The 23,432-nt window shown below is 36.0% G+C and overlaps 1 protein-coding gene across 1 annotated transcript; it reads left to right on the forward strand.

Annotated features, from left to right (window-relative positions):
* Positions 1 to 9,864: 9,864 nt before the first annotated feature.
* gabra2a (gamma-aminobutyric acid type A receptor subunit alpha2a) lies at positions 9,865 to 21,853 on the forward strand. The gene is made up of 10 exons (XM_079855616.1): positions 9,865 to 10,246; positions 10,640 to 10,724; positions 12,405 to 12,520; positions 13,556 to 13,623; positions 16,411 to 16,631; positions 17,513 to 17,595; positions 17,693 to 17,836; positions 17,926 to 18,078; positions 19,348 to 19,550; positions 20,270 to 21,853. Exons 2-10 carry the CDS (start codon positions 10,654 to 10,656, stop codon positions 20,564 to 20,566), a joined length of 1,356 nt encoding a protein of 451 aa, XP_079711742.1. The 5' UTR covers positions 9,865 to 10,246; positions 10,640 to 10,653; the 3' UTR covers positions 20,567 to 21,853.
* The last annotated feature ends 1,579 nt before the right edge of the window (positions 21,854 to 23,432 follow it).

Below are 23,432 nucleotides of genomic sequence, written 5' to 3' on the forward strand. Positions count from 1 at the left end.
TATTCAAGTATTCAAAGGTTCCTGTGGTTCTGATGAAGTATTAAAACATTTTTCTTGATTGATTTTTAGTGGGCTGTGATCGTTAATCTGATCACTGATCGTAGAACCCATGGATTACTAAAGTTGCTGTGTTATTTCTGTATTTTCTTTTCAGTTTCTTTTTTCCCAGATGGAATTGCTATATGCCTACCATTTAGGTAGCGTTCTGTAGCCTAACGTTTTTGTGGGTACAGAAAAACTTTTCTTTTTAATTTAAAGAATGACAGTTTAGTGAAATTTTGTAATGAATTCATGCTTGGACGGATATTCTTAAAATGAAATACCTATCTTTTAGATGCTGATAAAAAATATTTGTCTGTACAGAAAACTGATTTTCTTTCTTTTTGGGGGGTCTTAAGCATAGTTAAGCATTTTTACTCTTTGTACAAAAATGTTAGCAAGTTCAACTGTGATGTGCTATATGGTTTGAATATTTGTGGTGATATCAATAATAACTGCATGAAGCCTGACAAAGTGCTGTCTTTTTTCTTTCAAATGGTTACCAAAAATCCTTTTCCTCAACCATAGATAACAACAGCTATATAGATCCCTGTTAGAGATGCGCGGTTGGCGGTTACAGCCGCGGATAAACCGCGGATCGGGCGGATGACGTGACGAAAATGTATATTTTAATTAAATTCGGGCCGGTGGCGGGCGGTTGAACCAATCAAATGAAAAATATATGTATACACCAATCAGCGGATGGCGGGCGGGTGCGGTTTTGAAAATTGGTCAAAAACGTTGGTGCGCATGAATGGCGGACGGATGATGAGTTTTGTGATGCGGTTGCGGATGAAATAATAGCCCATCCGCGCATCTCTAATCCCTGTCTTCCATTAAAAAATAGATTGGTCAAAAATTATGCATAGCTTGGTTACTAATCCATAGCATTTGGACCGCCTTTTGCCTTAATTCTTTGTGGCATAGATTCAACAAGGTGCTGGAAAACCTCCTCAGAAAAGATTCTGGTCCATATTGATCGCATCACACAGTTGCTACAGATTTGTCCGTTCCATCACATCACAAAGGTGCTCTATTGGATTGAGATCTGGCGACTGTGGAGGCCATTTGAGTATAGTGAACTCATTGTCATGTTCAAGAAACCAGTTTGAGATGATTTGAGCTGTGTGACATGGTGCGTTATCCTGCTGGAAGTATCAGAAGATGGATACACTGTGGTCATAAAGGGATGGACATGGTCCGCAACAATACTCAGGTAGGCTGTGGCGTTTAAACGATGCTCATTTGGTACTAAGGGGCACAAAGTGTGTCAAGAAAATATCCCAGACACCATTACACCACCACCACCAGCCTGAACCATTGATACAAGGCAGGATGGATCCATGCTTTCATGTTGTTTATGCCAAATTCTGGTCCTACTACCACCTAAATAGCTGTAGAAATCAAGACTTATCAGACCAGGCAATGTTTTTCCAATCTTCTACTGTCCAATTTTGGTGAGCCAGTGTGAATCGTTCTTAGCTGACAGGAGTGGCACCGGTGTGATCTTCTGCTGCTCGATTGTAACAAGTGGTTATTTGAGTTACTGCTGCCTTTCTATCAGCTTAAACCTCTGGCATCAAGGCGTTTTTGCCCACAGGACTGCTTTTCTCTTTTTCGAATCACCTTTCTTCTCGATTCTGATGCTCAGTTTGAACAGCAGATTGTCTTGACCATGTCTACATGCAGTTGCTGCCATGTGATTGGCTGATTAGATATTTGGTACATGGAAGGCCTTTATCGATCAGGGCTGTACCTCTTAAAGGAGCCTGACACTGTAAAATGTAGGCTGGTGTGGGCAAACAACTAAAAGTCCTGCCCGAAATTGTCAGTACTAGCCAAAGACCAGACCTGTTATTGTGGTCCAGCACCCTGTGTATTTCATTGAATTGACATATACATGGCGCTGCTGGACCACAATACCAAAATATATCATTTGTTTGCCCACACCAGCCAACATTTGACAGTGCCAGGCTCCTTTGAGCCTGGGAGGATGCTACTGAGGAGGCAAATGAGAGGAAGAGGTTTCCGTATGTGGAGATGGCAGCGGATGCTCAGCAAAAGGGATGGAAAGTATTGGTCCATCTGGTAGAGTTTGGCTGCAGGAGCTTTGAGGCAACATCGACCATCAGGCTTCTGAAAGAGCGGGGAATCCACGGCCAAGTCCTGCACCAGACAATCAAAGAAACAGCAAATACTGGAGAATGCTGCAGTCAGTGGCTTTGGATCAGGCGTAAAGACCCCAGTTGGACCCCAAAATGATGGGGACTCACACCTGGGCCTGATCAGCCACATGCATGTGCACAAACACACTGTATACAGTATGTATACACAACTGATGAATTTTACACAGTTATGGAACTGAATTGAATCAATACTAAACTGACTTAATCTGAATATTGACACTTATTGGCTTGTTAGAACTACTTTACGGCAGAATTTGAATTTGTTACTATTGTGAAGCTGCTGTGAAACATAACATATATAACATACACACACGCTGATATGCATACAGTCCAAGTTAGAAAGCCAACTTTATTTCTAAAGCGCTGTGTGTGTGTGTGTGTGTGTGTGTGTGTGTGTGTGTGTGTGCACATCCTGACGTCACGTGTCTTTACAGGATCTTTACGGGATGTGTCACAGATTCCGCAAAATCCAACGATCCCGGGACAAAATCCTGGGACACATGACTAAAATTGAGGGAATATCTAAACTTATCTATTTATCCCATGCTCTGTATACTGCCCCAAAAGTAGTTAAATCAGTGAATTCAATTTTATTTAAATTTATATGGAGAAATAAAACACATTATTTACGTAAATTCCACATGGTTAAAGAGTATGAACATGGAGGTTTGAGAGCCATTGATTTTGAATCTCTTCTTGGTACTTTCAGAATAAAATGGCTGAAAGAGTGTTTAGCAAAGTCACACTCAATATGGTATCATATTCCCAATCACATTTTTAATAATATTGGCGGTCTTGAATTTGTGTTGAGATGTGATCTTGATCTCTGTAAAATTCCTCTGAAGTTATCTAATTTTCATAAACAAGTATTGCTTTTCTGGAAAATGATATTTACCCATAATTTCTCCCCTCACAACTCCATATGGAACAATAGGGCTATAATTATTAACAGGAAATCTCTGTTTAAAAGTGATTGGTATAGTACAGGTATTATTTTTATTCATGATTTATTAGATGATAATGGATATTTCTTATCTCATAATGATTTCTTTAACCCTTTCACGCATAGTGGTCACTACAGTGGACAGCTATTAAAAAAGCATTTTCTTGAATTTGCACGAGTTTTAATGGCAAAGTTGCACATCAGCCTCTTCATTGGACCCTGGTGCATCATCCTATAAATTGCAACCAAGTGACAAGCCTTTGTGTTTCGATTTTTTTCCCCCTCCAAACCAAGATGGCCAAGGGTCAGTCAGACATGCCAAGTTGCTCCAGAATATCCACCGATTCCTTCTATCCTAGGAGACTCTTGTAGGTAAAAAAAATATTGCAGCATCAAGCAATATCTAATGAGTCATATCACAGTAAAATTTTCCAAGTTTTGATTTTAGATTGAGAGAAAACTCTGATTAATCACATGTCCACTGTAGTGGACGCCATGCATCAACTGCTATATTTCAGCTACAATTCATAATTATAATGTGAATATTGTTTTTGAAATTTAAAACTTAAAAACTTAATATGCATTGACTTTTTCTACTGTAAATAAATGTATTTGTATTATTAGAATGTAATTTTCATTGACATCGAAAAAAGTCATGTGATTACATAATGTATGACACTTGTAATGCATTACTTTACTTGTTAGATCAAAAAGTAATCTGATTTCATAATGCACGTTATTGTAATGCGTTTTTTTACTCATAACATCAAAAAGTAATCTGATTACGTAATGCATGTTACTTTTAATGTGTTTCTTTACTCATAACATCAAAAAGTAATCTGATTACATAATGCATGTTACTTGTAATGAATTTTCCTTCCTCATAACATCAAAAAGTAATCTGATTATGTAATGTGCGTTATTGTAATGCGTTTCTTTACTCATTACATCAAAAAGTAATCTGATTACGTAATGCATGTTACTTGTAATGCATTTCTTTACTCGTTACATCAAAAAGTAATCTGATTAGGTAATGCATGTTACTTGTAACACATTACTTGTAACACAAAAAAAGTAATTTGAATGGGTTATGCATGTTACTTGTAATGCGTTACCCCCAACACTGATCATTTCAGATGAGATTGAAAAAACATATCGCTAGGTTTTCTCAGAGGAGGGCTATGATAGAAATGTGCATGTCCATCTTGAACATAATCAGAATTATCTGCTAATAAGGGTAAATCTCCATACTCTGGTGCACTGGAGGGAACATCTGAGTGGTTTCCACAGTTGTACCTTGACAGGCTGTAGAAAATTCTGATGGAATCACGTCCTCATGTTCTGATATCAAAGATACGCGAAGTGCAACTTGTATGAAGTTGTATGAAGCCTTTGCAATATTTTGCATTTATATTTTTTGTATATATTTTATAGTTTTCACATGATTTGATATAATTGCATTGATTAGTTTGTTAAATTCACATACTTTATCTGTTTGATTATTGTCTTATATTTAATACAGTATATCTTCAGTTTAAACTAACCGCATGCTGTCCACTCAAGTGGACATCTGAAGATCTCTTTGAAAAATTTGTAAAAAAATAAAATAAAAATCAATTCTTGTTTTTCATGCCCTAAGAGCAATAAAAACACATAGGAAAAAAATCCTGACTGAGGTTATCATAATTCATGCATGAAAGGGTTAATAAATATAGAGTTAGAATTACAATTAAAGGTTATGATAAGGTATGCAATGCTATACCCACTGGATTGCTAAGAATAATCCAAAGTAGTTTTTCTGATCCTTTATCTAGACCTGTAGTTTCCCTTCCCTCTTTAAAAATATGTAATGTAGATCTCTTAGATAGTAAGTGTAATAACAGACTTATTTACAAAGAATTCAAACGTATTATCACTGGTGATTATCAGTGCTATTTTTTGGGAGATGTTGAAACCTCAGTAAAGGATAAAGCTTTTACCTGTTATATGACATACCCAGTTGCTCCGAAGGTCAAGGAGACTCATTACAAAATTATGTTTAAGATTTACCCAGTTAATGATTTTATACAGAAACGATTTCATTTTGAGGTGGAATCTTGTGGCTTTTGTTCTTCTTGTCCTGAAACACTTGATCACCTATTCTTTTACTGTCAGGTTACTTCGAAATTCTGGTTTGATATACATAGCTGGCTGTCAGTAAAAATGGAGACAATTCCTCCTATAGTCCAACAAGATGTGCTCTTTTTTAAGTGTGATTTAAGCTCACCCTTCATTGATGTTGTAAATTTTGTTTTATTGATGGGTAAATATCATATCCATACTTGTAAATGGAAAAAATGTAAGCCCTCCTTTAATATATTTCTATGTGAGTTTACTCAAATGTTTCAGAGTTTTAAATACTTCAAAAAATGCAATAGAAAGTCTGAAACTTTATGTCTCTCTTTATCAAAATATTTACTTTTTTAGTATTTTCATTCCTTTGATGTGTGCTTGGCTTTATCCTTGCTTTTTTTTTTTTTTAAATTCAAACTCTGTATTTACCTCAATGGAAGTGTCTTACAGTGTTGTTTTGTTCCCTGTCTTGTTTTGTACATTCTGCATAATAAAAAATAAATTAAAAAAATAAATAAAAATCCTGGGACACATTATCCGTGTATTTTCCGGAATCTCTGTGTGAAAGGGGCTTGTGTGTGTGTGTGTGTGTGTGTGCATTAATTAAAGAATTAGCCAACATTAAAGGGAGTGTTTATTTGAAGTTGTGTTTATTGTAAATTACATTCCAATTTCACTGATTAATAGTAGGCCTAGCATACCATACGTGCTTATCAATTAATAAATAGGCTCATATGCAAGTGCAGGAAAAAATACACATAGAAATGAATACTAAATAAATAAATATAAAACATATGCACACCCCAAATTCCCTTAATTGCTGTTTTCTTCTTTTACTCCTATTTCATCATTCTGTTTTCATTAACACATCGGTTTAATCCGTCAGATGACACGGTGACTCAGAGCCCGACCCAGACACATAGGCCTACATAAACAAGATGGCTCATTTTTAAGGAAATAACAAACTCATCACGTCAGCTTCCTGCGAAGACGTCTCACACAGTGTGTGATGTATTGCTATGGAGACCGCTCTGACGACATCATTCTGCTTACACATGCAGGCATCAGAGACACTTCTGTTCTGCACAAATATAGGATCAAATGTCTAAACGATTGTTTCTCAGTGTGTGCCAAAATCACACTTGCTGGAGGGATAGTTGTGCTGATTCAAGTGTATGAATACTTGTTCCCTGACCTTCTCTGGAACCTGATTCGCTTTTCAATAATCAGTCAAATAAATATAATTATTAAGATTAATTTTACATGAAACAATATAGACAATAGCCTACATGAACTATGAAACACTTAAACACCAATATAGAGTATTTATTTATTTATTTATTTCAAAGTATCTTCGGTATAAAAATGTGACTTTGTATAAATGTAAACACCAATATAGAGTATTTATTTATTTAGTTATCTATTTAATGCATCTTTTAAATTATCTATTGAATAACCCCTATTTACAGCAACCTTATCTGTTTAACAAAATAATTATATTTCTGGTTTTAATTCCATTCCCACAGAAGCACTTTCTTTCAATGACAGCAGGAGGCAGTATAATATCACTTGTATTTTTATGGGTTTCGCCGGTTCACTCATGCAATCTGCACCTGCAATCAAAGGCATTAAAAAAGCTTGAATCTTAAGTGTGTCAAATCTATCTATCTATCTATCTATCTATCTATCTATCTATCTATCTATCTATCTATCTAGACAGATGATAATCTCATAGAAAACTGTTCATGAGCTAGATTTTTATGAAAAACTGACAAAATTACATATATTTCTCTCAGTAATGAGTGATTTTCTCCAACAAAGTAGCCTATTTTGTTAAAGGGTACATAACATGCACAGTTTCACCTAATCTCATGTTAATCTTGAGTACCTATAGAGTAGTAGTGCATCCTTAATATCTCCAAAAAGTGTTTAGTTTTATTATAATTTTAAAAGAAAAAACAGCTTTCCGATTCTCTCCGGGAAAAGCCGAGGTCCTGGAGGCGGAGCTATAGAGTCAAGCGGTAGTTCTTGATTTCCAGCAAAAGACAGAAATCTGATCCAGTTGTACTTACATGACTGGGGTCTTTTATCACTGGGACCGCTCCACGTTTTAATAGCAAACGATTTGCAAATCCAGCGTCGAGGCCTTGTTAATAAAACATTCGTCACTCAAATGACCAGAACACATAACCGCACTTCCTACACTCCGTTGCTGCCCCGGAAAAACAAACTGCATCCACTGTTCCTGTAACACTGGGTTCTTTGGAAAGCTGAACACGGTAAGCTTTCCCTCACATCCAAATACACACTTTTTTGGAGACATTCTTGAACAAATCCTATGCAGCGCTGGCGCCGATGATTTCCTGTTGAAGCGCGTTGATGTGCTCGGTCTCACTCTCCTCTAGTCGACGTGTGCGCGGGCGCATTCTCTTTTCCGAGAGAAATGCTCATATAAGGAGTTCCACTCTGATCTACGTCATTAGATCCACGATCGAAAAAAAACCAGCCGAAACTTGCACCAACCCGGAAGTAAGATTTTCGGCACAGAAATTCTCCGTTATTCGTCCAAAATATTTTTTTTTAAACTTTGCCCATGTTTAGCATGAGAATCCATCTCTTTAACAGTGTAAACAACTCTGAATACATGAAACACCATTGTACCCCCCCTTTAATGACTTGATGTACATGATGTATGTGTGCGTGAGCCAGAGAGTGTGTGTGCACATTCTTGTGGACACAAACATGTTTAATAGTATGTTGTACCTATTTGTTTTATCTGGGTCTTGACATATTGCTTATCTGCCCTGTCAGTGTTTTTAGCTTTCTGTACATTCTACCTGCACTGCTCCTCCGACCAGAAATCTTAAATGTCAGAAAATGTCAACAAATGTCAGCATAAATAAGCATGAAATTGTATCTTCCTGGAGATCCTCACAACAGACACAGCTGTTCATGTTTAAACAAACATGTAAAAAATACATCTGGCCATGATAAAGTTATATATATATATATCAAATTAAATTAATACTTTTAATGTTTGTCTTGGGAGTTGGCTGCATGTTGGTTTTTATCCTTTTCACAACAAATAGCAATTTGGTCCTATACTCCTGTCTACATTTCATGTGAACTGCTGTGATTTTTTTACTCAGCTCACTTTTCTTTTCTTTTTAAAACCTTATCTTAAGAAATGAAGCAATTGAGAGTGATTATGTTGAATTGAACAAAGACATGAGAGATGAATATCATACTTCTTGGTCATTACTCGGATTGATACACATCAGATTATGATTAACTCTACATCAGAGGTGGACAGTAACAAAGTACATTTACTTGAGTACTGTAGCCTACTTAAGTACACTTTTTGAGTATCTGTACTTTACTTGAGTATTATTTTTTCTGGAAACTTTTTACTTTAACTTCACTACATTTGAAAGACAAATATCGTACTTTTTACTCCACTACAATTCTGTCGAGGTCCTTGAGTAGAAAGTAGTGACGTCAGTCAGGGGATGATTTTGGTTGCAGGGGGTGCATTTTGGTTGGAAATGAAAGTCAGGTTTCTGACGTCAACCCGATTTTCATTTTCAACCACAATACGACGTCTGTCCAACGTTGGAGATTAATGTCAATCTGGTGTTGGATTCTGACATCAACCTGATTTTCATTTTTAACGTTGGGTTTGGTCTTCTAAATGCAAATTTTGTCATTGTTTTGGAGCACACTAGCCTATAGATAACAGTAAGGAACATATTCATACTAAAAGCCAAAAAACTTTAAATAGGGGACTATTTGAGGGAACAGCCATTTGGGTGTCCAAATCCATGTGGAGGTTATGGAGTGCACTTATTCAATCTCACATTCAATCCCACTACTGAAACTGTGTTGAATAATACAACAATGCATAGACATTTACTTTTTACTTTTGATACTTAAGTACTTTTAATACTACTTAAGTACTTCTGTAATTTTAATTCAGTAAAAATCAGTCTTTTTCGGTCAAGTAACATCTGACCATGTATCTGTACTTTCACTCAATAAGGAAGTTGTGTACTTTGTCCACCTCTGCTCTACATGTATAAAATAAGTCACATAGTACTTTATTGTTTTCAGTACCAAATGTGAATAACACATCTCACTGATTACGACAAAAATATGACTGATAATGATAAGAAATGTTTCTTGAGCCGCAAATCAGTATATTAGAATGATTTCTGAAGGATCATCTGACACTGAAGACGGAAGCAATGATGCTGAAAATTTAACTTTGCATCACTTAGCCTACATTTTAAAATATAAATTAAAACATAAGACCTATATAAGAATAACATATAGAGGAATATGAACTTTGAGTATAAGATATTTTGCAGAATATTGGTAACCAAACAGTTTTGGTAACTACTGACTTCCATTGGGGGGGACAAAAGAAACACTAAAATAACTTATTTTATGCTTCACAGAAGAAAGAAAGTAACACAGGTTTGGAACGTTTGGAATATTTTTTTTTGGTTATGGGTATTAGCATCCTATTTATTCAACACAATTGACAGAATAAACGTGATTGATGTGGTCATCCATATGATGTCCATGCGCTCTCCAGTGGACAGAAGTGTGAGTTGTGCTCGCTCTAGGACCCGGTGTCCCCTCTTGCGTCTTTTGGCTACTTGATGCTCGCCGGGCTTACGCCTATATGGACTCATACAAGCAGATCTAGCACTCTGATGACCAGCCTTGGATATACAGAAGGATTGTGTGTCTTTGCGACCAGGGGACGCCTCTTGATCATGTTTCCGTAAGGATTCAAAGAAGAAGGCATATTCCACTTATCTGCACTCTCACAGTGCCAGTCTAGCCTACATGCATTTGCGCGCGCCCTGGGAGTTTCCGTGAATACGGATGAGACAGAAGGAGCACGATTCCAACTTTTCATAGTTCTTTGTCTAAAAGGAGCTGCACTGGTCAAACGAAGGTAATTTGTCTGAATTTTTATATATATTTTGTTTGGTTTTGTAAAAGATCGATTCGTTTTCTAAAGCTGTGACCATCCAAACTTAGTCAAAGAGGGCGTGTCAGTCCTTCTGACCGTTTTAATTGATCTATGTTACAATATAGAAGCACTGTGATTCTGGCTGTTATTTTAGCAATAGTTTCAGGATGTAAAACTTTTGAAGCCCAGAGGCTCGCTCCTTGCTGTCGGCTCCAGCTTATTGACGTTAGTGCGCGCTCTGGAGATGCGCGGGTCCACGTTACTTTAAAACGCAAAAAGCTTACAAGCGGAAATAAACGTCACTGGAAGTTTTTGTGTTGATTCTTTGTTAATCGTTTTAAATGATGTTTTAGACTGAAATAACTTCTTTGGCAGGGAAATACTCAACAATGAATCAGCGATGGGGTCATTCGAATGGATTTCTAACCTACCTGTTTCTGCTGGTTTTATGGCGTTCCTGGTAAGCAAAACAAAAGACTCATATCTCAGAGAAGCGAACAGAAAAAGCTTAATTGGAATGATTGCCGCAGTTTAAAATATAACCAAAGTAAAGTATACTTAAAGTTTTGAAATAGACAAAAATAAGTAGTGCGAGATAGTTCACTCAAAAAAAATAATTTCGGTAATTATTTACTCACCCTTTTGTTGTTCCAACCCTGTAAGTTTTTCTTTCTTTGTGGAACATAGAAGAATATATTTTGAGAAATGTCCCGTTGTTTTTCGTCCATACAATTGAAGTCAATGGTCACCAAAACTGTTTGGTTACCAACATTACTTTATGTTGAACATAAAGGAATACATTTTTGAGAAATGTTGGTAAACAAATAATTTTGGTGACCATTGACTTCCATTGTATGGATAAAAAATAAAACACTTCTTTCTCGAGACATTTCTCAAAGTATATTTTCTGTTCCACAGAAGAAAGAAAGTCGTACAGAAAGTTTCACCTAAAAAGACATACAGATAATTGGGTGAAACATACACAATTTAATAATTGAAAGGAATATTCGTGGTTAAATCTAAGTTCATCTCAGTGGACAGCATGGTGATTACCTCAGATAGTAATTTCGATAATATGTTTAAGCTAAAATCATCAAGGCAACTTGGAATAAAAGTAAACGAGACTCCATCCATCCATTCATTCTCCAAACCACTTAGCCTCTACAGGGTCATAAGTAAACAAGACTGTCGGTAATATACATTAAAATAAACTTAGTTTATTATACATAACACACTGTAATACTAGTGTGATACAATCACTCACTAACTTGTTCCAATCCAATTTTATTGTCATGGCGTTGTACCGCCAGTGTAAACCTGGTAACTTTCACACAATGTTTGTGCAAGGAAATCAATAACAGAAAGGTGATGTAGAAGAACATAAATGTGTGTACTACCTGTTGTTTAAATGTTCATAACGTTCAATGCTGAAAATCAGCCAGAAACAGTTTAAAATGAATATTTCTGCATGCTCTCTTAAACATACCAGGTGGATAACGTACAAATATTACGTCTGTTATGAATAACTAGACAGCTGTTTGCATAGTACAGTAGTCCCACCGCAAGAATGACGGTATACCATTTTTAAGTAAGAGTTAATGAAAATGCTTTAACAGAAATAGGAGCAAAATATTTCTGCATGCTAGCACTAACTTGTGTTGTCAGTGTCTTACACTAACCCTGAGGTATTAAGTTAATTTAATAATTGAAATATTACCCTAATTTATTTTTCTGCGTTAATTGACATTATTCAAAAATACTAGTGATTCTTTTACTCATAACATTCCTAGTCAGTGTTTGCAACTGAATTATGACAGTGTGCCAATTTCCACATTTTTAGAAAAATGTTCATCTTATGCTCACAAAATGAATTACCAAAAAAAAAAAAAAAAGCTGTATGTAAATAAGCACAAACCTACAGGGAATAGGGATATGTTAGTAGATTGGCCATTCGGAGACAAGAGACACGTTTCCTAAAAGTCTCAGGTGTTTTGGTACAGCTGCCATGTTTGTGCTTTTGCCAGATGGTCATTATCATCTCACAACTTTATTGGAAAAGAGCAAAGCTTTCTCTGTGTGCAACTCTGTGCAAGTATGTTTATGTAACACACTTTTGTGATGTCAAATGTATCTTGTGTAGTTCTGAGGCAGAAGTATCTGGCTCAGATGCCTTTAAAAACAACATAACCCTCTTCACGCGGATTTTGGACCGGCTACTCGATGGCTACGACAACAGACTGAGGCCTGGTCTGGGAGGTAAAAAAGAGTGTGATGATTGATTAGACAATTAGATGCATGAAATTAGAGTTGTCTCAAATGAGGTTGTTCAATAAGCCTGTGCAAAGTTGATTTTTTTACAATTATATTCACTTGTTGTACTAATAAGCAAATGACAGTGATTGTTTTTTCTATTTAGGAATTTTATAAAAACTCTTGTGTTACTTATACAGTCCAATGGATTTAGCACAACAGTGGGAAAAATCAGTAGCTGGATTCATTTATGTGTTCAGAAACATGATTCAGTGATTCAATGTTTATGACCTGATTTTACCACTGTTAAACTAATTATAACGAGGTGTTGATGACCTGAGAATACTGACTGAAGGAGAGGAAAACAAAACCAGCAATCTCACCTCCACTTGACAGTCGACAAACCCTGTTTGTGTATTCTGTCAGTGTTATTTATGTGACCCTTGCCATTGTTTGTACACTCTGAGCTTGGCAACATGAAAGACACCTTGGATCAAGCAACGCCCACCATGAGGCAAATAGATTTCTTGTGAGTGTTTCCTTTTGAGATTTACAGAGACTAGCACACACATACGCATACACTGGAGTCAGTGGACATGCAGTCGAGCGAAGAGCCAGGATGAAGTTTTGCGGTTCCACTAATGATAAGTTAAAGTATAATAGTTAGCTCAGAAATGGAAAATTGTACATCTTTTTTCACCTCCATATAATTTGAGCACTGAGTTAGTTTCCTTCATCTGTGGAACACAAATGAGATCTTAGGCAGAATATCTGATTTTCTGTTTTTCAACCATTAAAGTGAATGCCGATTCATCATGAAAGTAATCCACATGACTCATCCGCTAAAGCCAAACAATAGATTTATATGAAGAGCAGGCTGAAATTGAAGTTGTTGTTCACTGATAATCTTCAAACAAAGCTATTATGGTTTTAGTGAACTTTGAATATAACGCATGAGACATATAAGGTCATGAAAATGTTGGTAAATTGAGTTCCTGGTTGATAATGTAATTTGAACTTTCTTTTTGCTGTGTGACATAGATCGAGTGACAGAGGTGAAGACTGATATCTATGTGACCAGTCTCGGGCCAGTATCAGATACAGACATGGTAAGACATTCCTCTTCACACAACAGATGATTTTTATTTTTATTTTGTATAGTGCGAATCAAATAGTATTTATAAAAAATATTTGTTATTGTCCTGTTGGTTAGCATTTTTATCAGTTCTTACCCCACTCCATGTTTTCCATCTGTTGTCTATTCATAGCATTTGGTACCTGCTGCTGGCTAAAAGCTTTTCTCAGTACTCCTCTTTTCCCCACTTCACACTGTCTGCTCTCTTTAGAATAGAGAAAAAAAAGGTCAGATGGAAGAAAAATGGTTTTCATTCATTCATTATTTATTTATCATCTTTTACTGTCCAGCTGAGTGTTTTCTAAACCCCACTGAATACTCTCACTATCCTGTAGTAGGGAAATCTCTGTTCGTAATGACCATATTATGTCAGGACGATCATCACACTAGGTATATCTGTCAGTTTTTATTTTTTTCTGGGTGCTCTTGGGAAATCATGATTTACTCGAGTACATTGCTTGAATCGCATGTCTCCACAGTTCCCCAGTCATCACTGTAGTACAGCTATTTAATATCCTATTGAGTAAAGTCAGATTCTAGAGAGATTTGCATCATTTTGTAAATAATATGAAACAACACTGCACTATGTAATTAACGCTACCATTCAAAAGTTTGGGATCGGTATGATTTAAAAAAAAAAAAAGTTTTTGAAAGAAATCTCTCATGCTTATCAAGGCTGCATTTATTCAATGAAAAATACAATTAAATCTGCAATACTGTGATTTTGTTTTGTTCAATTTAAAATGGCGGTTTTCTATTGTATTATATTTTAAACTGTAATTTATTCCTGTGATGGCAAAGCTGAATTTCCAGCAACATTACTCCAGTCTTCAGTGTCACATGATCCTTCAGAAATCATTCTAATGTGGCAATTTGCTGCTCAAAAAACATGTATTATTATTGAAAGCAGTTGTGCTGCTTTTGTGAAAACTGTAATTCTTTTTGTGTGTCAGAATTCATTAAATAGAAAGCTCAAAAACAGCATTTATTTGAAATAGAAATATTTTGTAATATTATCAATGTGTACTGCACTTTTGGTCAATTTAAAGCATCCTTGCTGAATGAAAGTATTAATTTCTTTCAACGAGTCTATGATGGCGACTTTTATAGAATTTATAATATTACTGTAATTGATACTGATATCTGTTTTATATCTAGTGTATGTGTGACATAAATCGTGTGTTCTGACAGACAACTTCCTAAAGACAACTTCCTTTAGAGTTCCCCAATTCCATACATTATAATGCCTTAAAATAGACATATACTATGGAGGAACACAAAAGCAGGCTATTATTATTAGTCTTACTGTTCCACTCCCTTCAGGCCGTGTGGTTATGATATGACAGAATGGAAAGTGACAAGTATTGTCTGTTTGCTTGAGGAGTTCTGCGGGACTCCTGCATAATGGTGGGTAATGTTGCAAGACGTTAGCAAGTATTTCAAATGACAGGCCAGCTTTCCTCAAACTTTGCCTGAGATAAAGGTTTTAGATTTTATAACAGTACTGGAATTAACTTAGTATGGACCCATAATAGGTTTGTTCCTACAGCATGATTGTGACTTTGTGAAAGCTGATGGAAGAACGAAAGGAAACGAAGCATCACAGATTGGTTCTGTGAGTGTTGCAGAGCTCCAGTGCTCCAGTGACAGCATGTACTGTCATACCATGTTATCTTTCCTGTATGAGTGTGCCAGTGCATAAGTATTTTCTTTTACGTACATAACATTGTGTTTTTCTGTCTCTGTGCTGCCATGGAAACTGGATGCCCGCCTTCACCCTGGGGGTCGATGCATGGCAGCATTGTGCCTGGGAGATTAGGATATAATGCAGTGATGTGAAGCTCTTCTGACACTTTGCCACTTAGTAGTACTAGAGAGGAAGATGAAACACACACATTATACACAGACAATGATCACATTGAGAGAACTGAAGTCACTGGCCCTTGCTGAGGAAGTCCATTCAGTCTTAACTTTATACTTTTTTAGATGTTTTTGAAAGGTTTACAGTGACATCCAAAGTCTGAGACCATAATGAATATGTGAAATCGAATTTAAAATCTAGAAATAGCTCTTATGCTCACCATGGCTGCATTTCACTATTGGTCAAAAATACTGTAAAAACAGTATTATTGTGAAAAATGATTACAATTTAAAACTGCTTTCTGTTTAACCATGTTTCGAACTGTAATTTAACTGAATTCCAGCTAAATTATTACAATTTAAAATTGCTTTCTGTTTAATCATGTTTCAAACTGTATAATGTTTTTAACTGAATTCCAGCATCATTACTCCCAGTCTTCAGTGTCACATGATCCTTCTGAAATCATTCTAATATGATGTGTTCATGAAAAAATTCTTATTATTATCAATGTTTAAAACAGTTCTGCTTAATTTTTGTGGAAATGTGACTTTTTTTTTATTCGTTGATAAATGGAAAGTTCAACAGCAGTTATTTTGAAAAGATTATATTGATGTCTTTATTTTAACTTTGGATTAATTACATGCGTCCTTGATGCATAAAAGTATTTATTAAAAGAAAATCTATTCAGCTTTCTTATAGCATATTTTATAATAAAACATAGTATGGAACTAACAAAAATAAATAAAACACAAGCATTTGACTAGTGGATTTAGACTTTGAATCAAAACACATTTTCTGTGTCAGCTATTGCCTGATGCATATCAGCAGTGAAGAATGTCTTGCACTATTGCACTCTGATCTCCGAAAGCCTCTCTCTCAAAAGTCACTCTCTGTTCTCAGGAATACACAGTGGATGTGTTTTTCCGTCAGCGCTGGACAGACGAGCGGCTGAAGTTTCACGGGCCGATGAACATCCTGCGTCTCAACAACCTGATGGCCAGTAAAATCTGGACCCCAGACACTTTCTTTCACAACGGCAAGAAATCTGTGGCTCACAACATGACCATGCCTAATAAACTGCTGCGCATCATGGAGAACGGCACTCTACTGTACACCATGAGGTGCCCATAGATTACTACATGTACTATAGTTATCAATTAATCAAAATAATTACCTGATATGCAGTTTAATTCATCAAATCATTTACAATTAATTGCATTTATGAATATTTAAGAACTAAAGAAAGCCCCAGAATCAAGATAACTGAAAGATATTATTTTGGTATATGAATAAATAATTGAATAGACATTACATTAAATGCATGTCATTAAAATGCATATCATTAAAACACATCTCAAGACCAAATCAGCTATACGCTACTGTTCAAAAGTTTGGGGTCAGTAAGATATTTAATTGTTTTTGAAAGTAGCCTCTTCTGCTCACTATGAATTGATTTGATTAAAAATACAATAAATTAGCAATATTGTGAAATATTATTATAATTTAAAATGTTTTCTCCTGTAATATAATTTAAAATGTAATTAACCCCTATTATGCAAAGCTGAATTTGCAACGGTCTGAAGTGTCACATGATCCAATCAATATCTGCTTAATATTTTGGAGGACATTTTTGGAGGATTCTTAAATGAATAGAAAGTTCAAAAGAACAACATTTATTTGAAATAGAAATATTCTGTAACATTATAAATGTCATTACTGACACCTTTGATCAATTTAATGGGTCCTTGCTGAATATAAATGTTAATTTCTTGCAAATAATAATAATAATACAAATCTTACTGACCTCAAACTTTTAAATGGGAGTGTTCATTTTACAGTATTTCAAGCTTGAATTGCTCTAATGGTGGGAAAATTCCTTTTTATACAGTGTATGATTTTTATATACTAATCTAATGTATTTAATTAACAGCCCTATTAAGAACACATAACTTTGAGGGGTGACTGTTGTGTAAAGTGTGTTTGTGTGTGTATATTTGTGCAGGTTGACAGTGCAAGCTGAATGCCCAATGCATCTTGAGGACTTTCCAATGGATTTCCATTCCTGTCCTCTGAAATTTGGCAGCTGTGAGTGACATTGTAAAACATTAATTTCATTCCCATGGTGCTTAATATGTGTCTGTGCTTTGGGTTTTATTTTAATATATATTTCTCCTGTGCTTAGATGCTTACACTTTGACAGAGGTGACGTATGTTTGGACACGCAATGCCACCTTATCGGTGGAAGTAGCTCCGGATGGATCTAGACTTAACCAGTATGACCTAATGGGACAGACTGTTGACAAGGAAACCATCAAGTCCAGTACTGGTAAGATGTTCGCAAGCAGACACAAAACCACATGGATTCATCTAGTCTCTTCCCATTTCTTACAATATGTTTCTCTTCTACCGTAATAGGTGAATATACAGTGATGACTGCCCATTTCCATCTAAAGAGGAAGATTGGATACTTTGTGATCCAGACGTACCTGCCTTGCATAATGACCGTCATCCTATCCCAAGTCTCTTTTTGGCTCAACCGAGAGTCCGTCCCTGCACGCACTGTTTTTGGTGGGTGAGCATGTGCATTAGATTGTAATCAGAACATAATGTGGAATTTTGCATGCTGACTTTGTTGTTCCAATTAAATTACTGATGCAGTCACGGGTAGAGATGATGTTGTGTGTGTAATGTTTTTTATTTTCTCTCTAGCAGTTTCAATTTCTGTCTGAACTCTAGGGATGAAGCAGATAGCTATAAAATTGTGTTTTTGAATGTATTCAGTGGGAGGAAGCCATAGCATGCGAAAGACACATTTAAATTAAACACAGACTCACAGGGGGGAAAATTCACTAAGAATGAAATGCTGATAGCGTCATTTATACATATGCTTGGTTGTTTTCGTGCCCAATTCACTAAAGGAATTATCTAGGTAAACACTCATGAATTGCAGAATTCACAATTTTAACACCACAATTCTACATCTTGGATTTTCTGAGTGCTCGGTTGTGAGGGGATGTAGCAAACTACCGCAATATGATGCAATTTACAGGGACTGTTCAGCATCACTCAACTACTGTGATCCAGGCAGGGACCTAAATTGGCTTTTTGAAATGCTGGTTATATTATCTTCTCCATCATTTGATCATCATTTCATTAATCAAAGCTGCCATGATCACAAAAAAAAAACATCCCTCTTAAGTTTGTTGCATTACATTTTGTGAATAAGGTGCAATTGATTTGAAAAAATCAAAAAAATTATAAATGGCAAAATTGAATGATGCAGCGCAAAGCCAGCGCAGACAGCACATAGTTCTGTAACTGGATTTAGTTATTTGAAAACACGGCAAAATAAAAGCACGATGGTTTAACAGGAGAAATTGTAGTTTTACAGCTGTAGAATGAAATAAATTATATAAAATATATCATATATTATATATAAATATATATTTTTTAAAAATTATCTTTTTTTTATAGTCATATTGAACGGGTCAAAAAGAGTGGGGATGTGGAAAGAGTACACACTAGAATTTTTACAAGTGTTTTATACACGGAGGCTGCAAAAAATAATTACAATTGCTCACAAAAAAACCCGGAAGACCATGTATATAAAATGAGGACAGGAGGTCCACTCGGGGCATATAACTGACTGCTGAAATGAACAAAATTTCATTAGCCCAGGGCATTTGTGATTACACGTGTACATCTGTGCTGTCTCTTCCACTAATGAGCGAACGGAATAAAGGCTGGCAATTATCTGCAGAGAGGCATGCCGTGCTAATGCGGTATCTTTATAAACAGCAATCCCTGAGCTTTTTTTGTGTTGTTCTTCTGTTCCAGGTGTGACTACAGTGCTAACGATGACCACTCTGAGTATCAGCGCTCGAAACTCTTTACCAAAGGTGGCCTACGCCACAGCCATGGACTGGTTCATTGCTGTGTGCTACGCGTTTGTTTTCTCAGCTCTCATCGAGTTTGCCACTGTAAACTACTTCACCAAGCGCGGCTGGGCCTGGGATGGAAAGAGCATTGTCAGTGATAAGGTAACCATGACGACACAGACCTTGCTTTGATTTTGGAGTGGAGCGCATCTGGTGGCTTTGATTATTGTCATTGGGAAGAGGAGTGTTATTTAGATGAGGGAAACCAATACCGTTAATTCAGTACAGTTAATCTCACCATTTGTCCTGATTGAACATTGTCTGAAACTACGTCTCTTTTTTTGTACATTAACGACTTCAGATTAACTCTTTCCCCGCCTGTGTTTTCTTTAAAAAAAAAACGTTGCCAGCCACCACAAGCGTTTTTAATCATTTTCACAAAAATTGACCCCAGAATATTTTGTTGTATGAATATCTGAATATGCAATATATCAGAAGAAAGAACCGAAACTCTACTTTTAATTTACAACATAAAAAAAAAAAAAAAAATGTTGTTTTGTTTTTATCAACACTTGAATGTGGGTAAGTTTCATAAAAAAGCAACATTTAAAAAAAAAAGTATTATAGTTTTATTTAGTTAGTTTACACATGCATATGATTACATATGATATCGCTTGTTTCTGCGTCTTCTTCGCATGTGTTTTGATCAGGACATTCAGTACTCTTTCAGAAGATGTGCAGTAGCCCCCTACCGTATAACAGTGAAAACACGGAAAGACAGAAACTTCCGTCAATGGCGGGGAAAGAGTTAATATAAAATTTAGCTTGATATCATTGATTGAATATGTAGCAATGTGTTAACTAATTTCTTCTGACTTCAGAAAAAGGAGATGTCTGTTATGAAAAAGAACAACGCATATGCAGTCGCTGTGGCAAACTACGCACCCCATATTGCGAAGGACTCGGCTCTGCCCACCGTCTCTAAGAGCGCCACAGCGGAGCCCAGTAAACCTCAGCCGGTGGCTAAAGAAGCAAAGAAGACCTTCAACAGTGTCAGCAAGATTGACCGTATGTCCCGCATCATCTTCCCGGTGCTTTTTGGCAGCTTTAACTTGGTTTATTGGGCCACATACCTCAACAGAGAACCTGTTATTAAGAACATGGTGCCCTCCCAGTGAGCCATTATCTATCATTCACAGTATGCTACATACATACAAATGATCCTAAATTAACCATATCTATCTATCTATCTATCTATCTATCTATCTATCTATCTATCTATCTATCTATCTATCTATCTATCTATCTATCTATCTATCTATCTATCTATCTATCTATCTACTGCCAGGACAATTTCAAAAGAGCATCTTAGCATGCTTTAATGGGACCGATTAACTTTTTTTCACAGCTTTATTTTTGTATGTTGTTGTGTGATTTCTGAGAATTTAACTGATCGTTTTTCCTTGCCATTTTATGCAGTGTTTACAGGCATTTTCATACAGACCTCATATATGTGTTTTCTACATTGTATTTGTGTATTATGCATTTATAATATGTCAATATATGTTTATGTCTGTGTCAGTATTTTGGCTAAATTATGAATTAAGCTCACAGGTATGTTGCATCAAAGACAATGAAAGCCTGTACAAAATGTGATTGCTGTGTTGTTTTGTTAGAGCTGCACTACAGTATCTGTGAAACATATCACTGCACTTTTATATTGACTTATGTAGCATTTCAAGTCAATTAGATATGGCACTTTATTTATTTTTTGTTTGCATCAAATTAGATTGCATATCTTTTCCCTAACAACACACACCTGTGCATCTAATTCTAAGCCGTGTGCAATTTATCATCAATGAAAGCGCACACCCACACGTGGTTTAAAGCTTAATAATTCAATGATTTTGTCTGAAGCACCTTAATGCACCATATTGTTGTGGACACTTTGATTCGATGGAACTAGCACTGCTTTTCAGTCATTTCTGCTGTGGGAATTGCCCTAAATAGTTTGGGTTAATTTGCTTGTCATTAGGTTAAAATGAGAGCAATATGTTGGTCTATTGTATACCTTACTCAAATTGTGGCCACTGATACTTACATTAGCTTAATGTTGCAGCAGTGACAGGATGTTGTTCATATGGTATTGCCAGTACATGTTGATTGTAGCTTCAGGATTACCGCAGATAAAGGTTGTAATGGGCTTCTCAGTATGATATATACGCCTAATGATGCCATGAAAATATCAAAATGTACGGTTCACTCAATATATCATGTGTCAAACAGTTTAGAGTTTTCATTACTAACATCAACAATCCTGACAAGTATAAACGCTTGAATGAACTACTGTGGGTTTACTTTTAACAGCTTTTCAATTTGCCATTCTGTTCTCAGTTTTCGGCCTGGGCAAAAAGACAGCTCCCCTGTTGACTGAAATAAAGTGTTGTTATAGCCATGGCTCAGTTACTCTCCTTTTGTGTGGGTGATCTTTTGCACTGTGCCACTCAAAAATGTCATCTTTTTCTGAAGATTTTTTTTTTTAATATTTCATATTTTTGATAAAATCAGAAAGCTTTCTGACCCCTCCTCGACAACAACGCAACAACCACTTTCAAGGTCCAGGAGTAAAGACATTAGTGGTTCAAACTTAAGTTTTGTGCGCAAAAACAAAACAAAAATAACAATTTCTTCTCTTCCCTGTCATTCTTCTACGTTGTTTACATTGTAGACACATTCCAGCGCTCAAACATATTCTCTAAACTATCATTTTCAACATCTTTAAAATCAATATTTTGATCGCTGACAGCTTCTTCACCAGATCCACCATCAAGTTTTGCTGATGATCTGTGTTAGTTTTGTTTTTTGCCTGCGGTAACTATGAGTGAAACGTCACTTCATCATTGTGTATCAGTCAGTTCCACCTTGTGGAATAACGATGAATTGCACTTATTTAGTCAAAGATTAAATTATTGTTGTGCAGAAAAAATATACTTACACTGTTACACACCTTGGGTTGTTAGTGACCCTATACAATTTTTACAAAATGAATGGGAAAACAGGCATTCTTTTATATATTTTTTTCTTGTTATATTGTTTATAATGAATTGATTGGGGAATACTAAGAAGTTTGATGTCTAACTTTTATAAAAATGAATGAGGAGGAGGAGGGTAGCGAATGACGTCCCGGGTCACTAAAGACCCGAGATATGCGTTTAAGGATTAAATTGAATTAAAGTTTTGGGGTTTTTGTCATTTTTATTAGATTTATTTTATATATATATATCCCTATGCAGTTTTTATTCATTTGCATTTCAGTTTTAGTTTTTTAGTAGCCTACATCAAGTTAAAATAAATAAAAATGAGAAATGCAGCCTTGGCAACTAGCTGAAATAAAACACGTTTTTAATATTTTATTAAGTTTCAGTGAACATTTATAACAGATGTAACAAAAATAGTTTTTATGCTTTAGTTATAGTTAACTAACCGCAGTCTGATTCAGTGGAATGGCATTTGCGAGCTGACGTGGCACAAGTCAGTACACTATTGATAAGTTCGCTCTGTTCCAGCTGCTTCTTTTATTGCCCTGCTTTTAAAAGTCTGCATTTCTTGTCAAATCCACTAGCCCCCAATCCATATTGTCTTCCTGCATTTCATTCCCTTTTCAATCTGTCTCTCTATTCTGTCTAAAGGCTTTTTGTATAGCTGACTCCGCTTCGACTAACCAGCAGAATTTGAGATTAGCAGTGTTGAATAGAGAACCGGCAGCCTGTGTGCATTTATCTAAGATCTTCCTTTAATAGCATAACAGCAACGCTCCCAGCTCATCTCGTTTGGTTATGGAAGCAGTATCTGCCTGTATAGAGATATAGCTATCAATGCACACACACAGCTAAACAGAGAAAAACAGTTCTCCATTAACCTCCCCTCACTCCTTTGCACCATATAGAAAAACATATCTTAGGGTACAAACAAGCATCTGTCAGAACAGATGTGTCCACTTGTGCGTACAATCATTACGCACACAGACTTGACCAGGGGGGGAGA

The sequence above is a fragment of the Squalius cephalus genome (assembly GCF_949319135.1).
Source record: "Squalius cephalus genome assembly, chromosome: 21".
Taxonomy (NCBI): Eukaryota; Metazoa; Chordata; class Actinopteri; order Cypriniformes; family Leuciscidae; genus Squalius; species Squalius cephalus.